Source organism: Rhinoderma darwinii, chromosome 9 (genome assembly GCF_050947455.1).
Source record: "Rhinoderma darwinii isolate aRhiDar2 chromosome 9, aRhiDar2.hap1, whole genome shotgun sequence".
Classification (NCBI taxonomy): Eukaryota; Metazoa; Chordata; class Amphibia; order Anura; family Rhinodermatidae; genus Rhinoderma; species Rhinoderma darwinii.
Window position 1 is genome coordinate 77252751 of NC_134695.1, and position 8612 is coordinate 77261362.

General features: G+C 64.3%; 1 protein-coding gene across 1 annotated transcript in view; it reads left to right on the forward strand.

The window, feature by feature from the left end:
- Window positions 1-1839: 1839 nt before the first annotated feature.
- Window positions 1840-8612, forward strand: part of C9H11orf58 (chromosome 9 C11orf58 homolog) — a 7299-nt gene continuing 526 nt past the window's right edge. The window contains exons 1-4 of the mRNA XM_075836791.1: window positions 1840-2029; window positions 6579-6659; window positions 7042-7102; window positions 8343-8612. Coding sequence (XP_075692906.1) covers window positions 1958-2029; window positions 6579-6659; window positions 7042-7102; window positions 8343-8612 — 484 coding nt within the window. The 5' untranslated portion in view covers window positions 1840-1957. The remainder of the gene's footprint in view (window positions 2030-6578; window positions 6660-7041; window positions 7103-8342) is intronic.

The following is an 8612-nucleotide window of genomic DNA, read 5'->3' on the forward strand; positions in this document are numbered from 1 at the left end:
AGCTCTGGAGTATAATACAAGATATAACTCAGGATCAGTACAGGATAAGTAATGTAATGTATGTACACAGTGACTCCACCAGCAGAATAGTGAGTGCAGCTCTGTAGTATAATACAGGATGTAACTCAGGATCAGTACAGGATAAGTAATGTAATGTATGTACACAGTGATTCCTCCAGCAGAATAGTGAGTGCAGCTCTGGAGTATAACACAGGATAAGTAATGTAATGTATGTACACAGAGAGGGTAAGGCCTTATTCAGACGGCCTTGTTCTGTCCACGATAAACCGACCGTATTTCCAAGATCAATCATAGTCCAGGGAGCCGTAGTTATCTATGATGCCTCTCCGCGGCATTACAGTCTCGTGCTGTAATCATGTTTTTATTATAAATATCTATATAGAAGTCCGGCTCCCTGAACTGTGGTCGGTCCCAGGAAATACGGCCGCCACATGGTCCGTAAATCACGGACTGAACACGGTCGTCTGAAGGCCATAAAAGTCTATCTGAATTCTGATTGGTTGTCCTGAGGATATATTTAGATTACCATGAATTTGTGGCTAAATGCCGCAATTTAAATAAAAACCTTGCGTTTTGCTGCGTTTTTGCAGTAATCACGGTAATTATTTGCTATGTGACCGCACCGTATAAATATGTTCTTAGAGCGTTTTGATACAAAATATGACATAAAAATGGATTGGCAATAGATATGGGGACACCTGTAGGAATGGATACGGCTCCTTTCTACAGGTAACTGGAACGCTCTGAGGGTATGTTCACACGGCGGGGGTCCGTTACGGCTGAAATTACGGGGATGTTTCAGCCTGAAAACATCCCCGTAATTTCAGCCGTACCGGCATGTGCAGGCGCTTGAACGCCGCGTCAATTACGGCCGTAATTAGCGCTTCTATTCATTGGAGTCAATGAATAGCGGCTCCAATTACGGCCAAAGAAGTGACAGGTCACTTCTTTGACGCGGGCGTCTATTTGCGCGCCGTCATTTGACAGCGGCGCGTAAATATACGCCTCGTGTGAACAGACAAACGTCTGCCCATTGCTTTCAATGGGCAGATGTTTGTCAGCGCTATTGAGGCGCTATTTTCAGACGTAATTCGGGGGAAAAACGCCCGATTTACGTCCGTAAATAGGCCGTGTGAACATACCCTAAGGGTATGTGCACACACACTAATTACGTCCGTAATTGACGGACGTATTTCGGCCGCAAGTCCCGGAACCGAACACAGTGCAAGGAGCCGGGCTCCTAGCATCATACATATGTACGATGCTAGAAGTCCCTGCCTTGCTGCAGGACAACTGTCCCATAGTATAATCATGTTTACAGTACGGGACAGTTGTCCTGCAGCAAGGCAGGGACTTCTAGCATCGTACATATGTATGATGCTAGGAGCCCGGCTCCTTGCACTGTGTTCGGTTCCGGGACTTGCGGCCGAAATACGTCCGTCAATTACGGACGTAATTAGTGTGTGTGCACATACCCTTAGGGTATGTTCACACGGCCTATTTACGGACGTAATTCGGCCGCAAGTCCCGGACCGAACACAGTGCAAGGAGCCGGGCTCCTAGCATCATAGTTATGTACGATGCTAGGAGTCCCTGCCTCGCTGCAGGACAACTGTCCCGTACTGTAAACATGATTACACTACGGGACAGTTGTCCTGCAGCGAGGCAGGGACTCCTAGCGTCGTACATAAGTATGATGCTAGGAGCCCGGCTCCCTGCACTGTGTTCGGTCCGGTACTTGCGGCCGTATTACGTCCGTCAATTACGGACGTAATTAGTGTGTGCGCGCACATACCCTTAGTGGACTGCGCATGCGTGTATTGAGGGACGATGGGAGATGTAGTTTACAACTGAAAACCGGAAACACGTGACGACTTCTGAACATCTATTCCCGGCATTCTTTGCGCGAGTACGGATACACCGGAGAACGGGAGATATGAGTCGCAAGAGTGAGGACAGGGATCCCCGGCGGGGACGGAAGAGAGTGACCCAGAGCCAGGAAGATGAGGTGAGGAGATACGCCGCTTAGCTCGGCTTCTATACCTGTAATAGTGTACGGACATTGTATCAACCAGAGCGGCAGTAATAGAAGCGCAGCCGGACAGAGGCGGGAGATGTATCAGCGTCACTGCAACCTGCTCCCCGGTAGTTGGATGCCCCTCCTCTTCACTCTCCGGTAGTTGGACGCCCCCTCCCCCCATCACTCCCCGGTAGTTGGACGCCCCCTCCCCCCATCACTCCCCGGTAGTTGGACGCCCCCTCCCCCCATCACTCCCCGGTAGTTGGACGCCCCCCCCCCACCTCTCCCCGGTAGTTGGACGCCCCCCCCACCTCTCCCCGGTAGTTGGACGCCCCCCCCCACCTCTCCCCGGTAGTTGGACGCCCCCCCCCACCTCTCCCCGGTAGTTGGACGCCCCCCCCCACCTCTCCCCGGTAGTTGGACGCCCCCCCCCACCTCTCCCCGGTAGTTGGACGCCCCCCCCCCACCTCTCCCCGGTAGTTGGACGCCCCCCCCCACCTCTCCCCGGTAGTTGGACGGCCCCCCCCCCACCTCTCCCCGGTAGTTGGACGCCCCCCCCACCTCTCCCCGGTAGTTGGACGCCCCCCCCCACCTCTCCCCGGTAGTTGGACGCCGCCCCCCCCCCCACCTCTCCCCGGTAGTTGGACGCCGCCCCCCCCACCTCTCCCCGGTAGTTGGACGCCCCCCCCCCCACCTCTCCCCGGTAGTTGGACGCCCCCCCCCCCCACCTCTCCCCGGTAGTTGGACGCCCCCCCCCACCTCTCCCCGGTAGTTGGACGCCCCCCCCCACCTCTCCCCGGTAGTTGGACGCCCCCCCCCACCTCTCCCCGGTAGTTGGACGCCCCCCCCCCACCTCTCCCCGGTAGTTGGACGCCCCCCCCCCACCTCTCCCCGGTAGTTGGACGCCCCCCCCCCACCTCTCCCCGGTAGTTGGACGCCCGCCATCACTCCCCGGTAGTTGGACGCCCGCCATCACTCCCCGGTAGTTGGACGCCCGCCATCACTCCCCGGTAGTTGGACGCCCGCCATCACTCCCCGGTAGTTGGACGCCCGCCATCACTCCCCGGTAGTTGGACGCCCGCCATCACTCCCCGGTAGTTGGACGCCCGCCATCACTCCCCGGTAGTTGGACGCCCGCCATCACTCCCCGGTAGTTGGACGCCCCCCACCCCGCCATCACTCCCCGGTAGTTGGACGCCCCCCACCCCGCCATCACTCCCCGGTAGTTGGACGCCCCCCTCTCGCCTCCCTCCCTCTCGCCCCCCTCTCGCCTCCCTCTCGCCTCCCTCTCGCCCCCCTCTCGCCTCCCTCTCGCCCCCCTCTCGCCTCCCTCCCTCTCGCCCCCCTCTCGCCCCCCTCTCGCCCCCCTCTCGCCTCCCTCCCTCTCGCCCCCCTCCCTCTCGCCCCCCTCTCGCCCCCCTCTCGCCCCCCTCTCGCCCCCCTCTCGCCCCCCTCTCGCCTCCCTCTCGCCTCCCTCCCTCTCGCCCCCCTCCCTCTCGCCTCCCTCCCTCTCGCCCCCCTCCCTCTCGCCTCCCTCCCTCTCGCCCCCCTCTCGCCTCCCTCCCCCCTCTCGCCTCCCTCCCTCTCGCCTCCCTCTCGCCTCCCTCCCTCTCGCCTCCCTCTCGCCTCCCTCCCTCTCGCCCCCCTCTCGCCTCCCTCCCTCTCGCCCCCCTCTCGCCTCCCTCCCTCTCGCCCCCCTCCCTCTCGCCCCCCTCTCGCCTCCCTCCCTCTCGCCCCCCTCTCGCCTCCCTCCCTCTCGCCCCCCTCTCGCCTCCCTCCCTCTCGCCCCCCTCTCGCCTCCCTCCCTCTCGCCCCCCTCTCGCCTCCCTCCCTCTCGCCCCCCTCTCGCCTCCCTCCCTCTCGCCCCCCTCTCGCCTCCCTCCCTCTCGCCCCCCTCTCGCCTCCCTCCCTCTCGCCCCCCTCTCGCCTCCCTCCCTCTCGCCCCCCTCTCGCCTCCCTCCCTCTCGCCCCCCTCTCGCCTCCCTCCCTCTCGCCCCCCTCTCGCCTCCCTCCCTCTCGCCCCCCTCTCGCCTCCCTCCCTCTCGCCCCCCTCTCGCCTCCCTCCCTCTCGCCCCCCTCTCGCCTCCCTCCCTCTCGCCCCCCTCTCGCCTCCCTCCCTCTCGCCCCCCTCTCGCCTCCCTCCCTCTCGCCCCCCTCTCGCCTCCCTCCCTCTCGCCCCCCTCTCGCCTCCCTCCCTCTCGCCCCCCTCTCGCCTCCCTCCCTCTCGCCCCCCTCTCGCCCCCTCTCGCCTCCCTCCCTCTCGCCTCCCTCCCTCTCGCCTCCCTCCCTCTCGCCCCCCTCTCGCCTCCCTCCCTCTCGCCCCCCTCTCGCCTCCCTCCCTCTCGCCCCCCTCTCGCCTCCCTCCCGCCTCCCTCCCTCTCGCCCCCCTCTCGCCTCCCTCCCTCTCGCCCCCCTCTCGCCTCCCTCCCTCTCGCCCCCCTCTCGCCTCCCTCCCTCTCGCCCCCCTCTCGCCTCCCTCCCTCTCGCCCCCCTCTCGCCTCCCTCCCTCTCGCCCCCCTCTCGCCTCCCTCCCTCTCGCCTCCCTCCCTCTCGCCCCCCTCTCGCCTCCCTCCCTCTCGCCTCCCTCCCTCTCGCCCCCCTCTCGCCTCCCTCCCTCTCGCCTCCCTCCCTCTCGCCTCCCTCCCTCTCGCCCCCTCTCGCCTCCCTCCCTCTCGCCCCCCTCTCGCCTCCCTCCCTCTCGCCCCCCTCTCGCCTCCCTCCCTCTCGCCCCCCTCTCGCCTCCCTCCCTCTCGCCCCCCTCTCGCCTCCCTCCCTCTCGCCCCCCTCTCGCCTCCCTCCCTCTCGCCCCCCTCTCGCCTCCCTCCCTCTCGCCCCCCTCTCGCCTCCCTCCCTCTCGCCCCCCTCTCGCCTCCCTCCCTCTCGCCCCCCTCTCGCCTCCCTCCCTCTCGCCCCCCTCTCGCCTCCCTCCCTCTCGCCTCCCTCTCGCCTCCCTCCCTCTCGCCTCCCTCCCTCTCGCCTCCCTCCCTCTCGCCTCCCTCCCTCTCGCCCCCCTCTCGCCTCCCTCCCTCTCGCCCCCCTCTCGCCTCCCTCCCTCTCGCCCCCCTCTCGCCTCCCTCCCTCTCGCCCCCCTCTCGCCTCCCTCCCTCTCGCCCCCCTCTCGCCTCCCTCCCTCTCGCCCCCCTCTCGCCTCCCTCCCTCTCGCCCCCCTCTCGCCTCCCTCCCTCTCGCCCCCCTCTCGCCTCCCTCCCTCTCGCCCCCCTCTCGCCTCCCTCCCTCTCGCCTCCCTCCCTCTCGCCTCCCTCCCTCTCGCCTCCCTCCCTCTCGCCCCCCTCTCGCCTCCCTCCCTCTCGCCTCCCTCTCGCCCCCCTCTCGCCTCCCTCCCTCTCGCCTCCCTCCCTCTCGCCTCCCTCCCTCTCGCCTCCCTCCCTCTCGCCTCCCTCCCTCTCGCCTCCCTCTCGCCTCCCTCCCTCTCGCCTCCCTCCCTCTCGCCTCCCTCCCTCTCGCCTCCCTCCCTCTCGCCTCCCTCCCTCTCGCCTCCCTCCCTCTCGCCCCCCTCTCGCCTCCCTCCCTCTCGCCCCCCTCTCGCCTCCCTCCCTCTCGCCCCCCTCTCGCCTCCCTCCCTCTCGCCCCCCTCTCGCCTCCCTCCCTCTCGCCCCCCTCTCGCCCCCCTCTCGCCTCCCCCCCTCTCGCCTCCCCCCCTCTCGCCTCCCCCCCTCTCGCCTCCCTCCCTCTCGCCCCCCTCTCGCCCCCCTCTCGCCTCCCTCCCTCTCGCCCCCCTCTCGCCTCCCTCCCTCTCGCCTCCCTCCCTCTCGCCTCCCTCCCTCTCGCCTCCCTCCCTCTCGCCTCCCTCCCTCTCGCCTCCCTCCCTCTCGCCTCCCTCCCTCTCGCCCCCTCTCGCCTCCCTCCCTCTCGCCCCCCTCTCGCCTCCCTCCCTCTCGCCCTCTCGCCCCCCCCGCTCCCCCCCCGCTCCCTCCCTCTCGCTCCCTCCCCCCCGCTCCCTCCCTCTCGCTCCCTCCCTCCCTCTCGCTCCCTCCCTCCCTCTCGCTCCCTCCCTCTCGCTCCCTCCCTCTCGCCTCCCTCCCTCTCGCCCCCCTCTCGCCCCCCCCCCCCCGCTCCCTCCCTCTCGCCCCCCCCCCCGCTCCCTCCCTCTCGCCCCCCCCCGCTCCCTCCCTCTCGCCCCCCCCCGCTCCCTCCCTCTCGTCCCCCCTGCTCCCTCCCTCTCGCCCCCCCCCGCTCCCTCCCTCTCGCCCCCCCCGCTCCCTCCCCCCCGCTCTCTCCCCCCCGCTCCCTCCCCCTCGCTCCCTCCCCCTCGCTCCCTCCCCCTCGCTCCCTCCCCCTCGCTCCCTCCCTCTCGCTCCCTCCCTCTCGCTCCCTCCCTCTCGCTCCCTCCCTCTCGCTCCCTCCCTCTCGCTCCCTCCCTCTCGCTCCCTCCCTCTCGCCCCCTCCCTCTCGCCCCCTCCCTCTCGCCCCCTCCCTCTCGCCCCCTCCCTCTCGCCCGCTCCCTCCCTCTCGCCCCCCCGCTCCCTCTCGGCCTCCCCCCTCCGCTCCCTCTTGCTGACGGTCTCTTGTTTTCCAGGCTGGCGGCAGCTGGGATCTGGCGGATCTTGGCAATGATGAACGTAAACAGAAATTCCTGAGGCTCATGGGGGCTGGAAAGGTGAGAGAATGGGAAAAGCGGAATTGGGGTTCAAATGCTTCGCAATCCCCTGCGACTACCCGTTATTAATGTCTGCTCCGCCATCACTCCGAGGAACTTGTGTCCATGTAAAGACGATGCTGCGACATCTTTACCCGCACACATGGAGGTGGCGAACAACACGTAAGACGATGGTGGATATCTGCACGGTGCATCAGAGCTCCGGGGGGAGGGGCACAGGACAGGCTGCGGGCAGGGAGAGGGGGGCTGCGGGCAGGGAGAGGGGGGCTGCGGGCAGGGTGAGGGGCACAGATCCTTAGTTAGAGGTGGGGGTGCAGTAAATGTCTTGTGACACTTCTCTCTCTCTTTTTATCAATGATTTTCAGCTGCTTTTGATTTCCAGAAAGAACACACGGGACGTCTCGTCATTGGAGACCACAAATCCACGTCTCACTTCAGGTCAGGTAAGGAGTCGGGAGGAGATGATGTTCTGGGGTGACGCTCCTGTTTTACGCTCTTTTGCTGCTTGCCGGCTGTCTCGTCTCGCCGGCTGTCTCTTGTCTCGCCGGCTGTCTCTTGTCTCGCCGGCTGTCTCTTGTCTCGCCGGCTGTGGTCTGCTGATGGGACGTTGTTCTGCTCCACCATCGGACATGACTTGGATTGGCAGCCTCTGTGCAGCCCCCGTCATTGTGGCGGTGACGGCTTCACCTTCTGTCTGCAGCTGCAGCCCCCCCATTATTAGGGGGTCTTTTCGGAGTGGTGTCATGTTGGCGGCTGCTGCAGTAGATCTGTCCGTCCATTATTAGGGGGTCTTCTCGTGGTGGGGTCATGTTGGCGGCTGCTGCAGTAGATCTGTCCGTCCTCCATCATTAGGGGGTCTTCTCGGAGTGGGGTCATGTTGGCGGCTGCTGCCGTAGATCTGTCCGTCCTCCATCATTAGGGGGTCTTCTCGGAGTGGGGTCTTGTTGGTGGCTGCTGCAGTGGATCTGTCCGTCCTCCATCATTAGGGGGTCTTCTCGGGGTGGGGTCATGTTGGCGGCTGCAGTAGATCTGTCCGTCCTCCATCATTAGGGGGTCTTCTCGGGGTGGGGTCATGTTGGCGGCTGCAGTAGATCTGTCCGTCCTCCATCATTAGGGGGTCTTCTCAGAGTGGGGTCTTGTTGGTGGCTGCTGCAGTGGATCTGTCCGTCCTCCATTATTAGGGGGTCTTCTCGGAGTGGGGTCTTGTTGGTGGCTGCTGCAGTAGATCTGTCCGTCCTCCATCATTAGGGGGTCTTCTCGGAGTGGGGTCATGTTGGCGGCTGCTGCCGTAGATCTGTCCGTCCTCCATCATTAGGGGGTCTTCTCGGAGTGGGGTCTTGTTGGTGGCTGCTGCAGTGGATCTGTCCGTCCTCCATCATTAGGGGGTCTTCTCGGGGTGGGGTCATGTTGGCGGCTGCAGTAGATCTGTCCGTCCTCCATCATTAGGGGGTCTTCTCGGAGTGGGGTCTTGTTGGTGGCTGCTGCAGTAGATCTGTCCGTCCTCCATCATTAGGGGGTCTTCTCAGAGTGGGGTCTTGTTGGTGGCTGCTGCAGTGGATCTGTCCGTCCTCCATTATTAGGGGGTCTTCTCAGAGTTGGGTCTTGTTGGCGGCTGCTGCAGTGGATCTGTTCGTATCTTCAGCGCTTCCATTACTTGATTACGAGGATCTTCTGCTTCCACAGGGGACGAGGATCGGAAGATGAACGATGAATTGGAGCATCAGTTCCAGCAGAGCATGGACTGCACCATGTCCGGGAGAAACCGGCGGCACTGCGGGCTCGGGTTCAGTGAGGTAAGTGCTGGTGGAGTGGACTGCGTTGTACTAAGTGACCGTATTAATGGCAGATGTGCCGAGAAAGGGCGGAGGATGCGAGTGAATACGGTGACCCGCCGTTATTCCGCGTCCTCGTCCTCACGGCCGCTGGGTTCTCCGATATTTCAAGTCGTTTTTT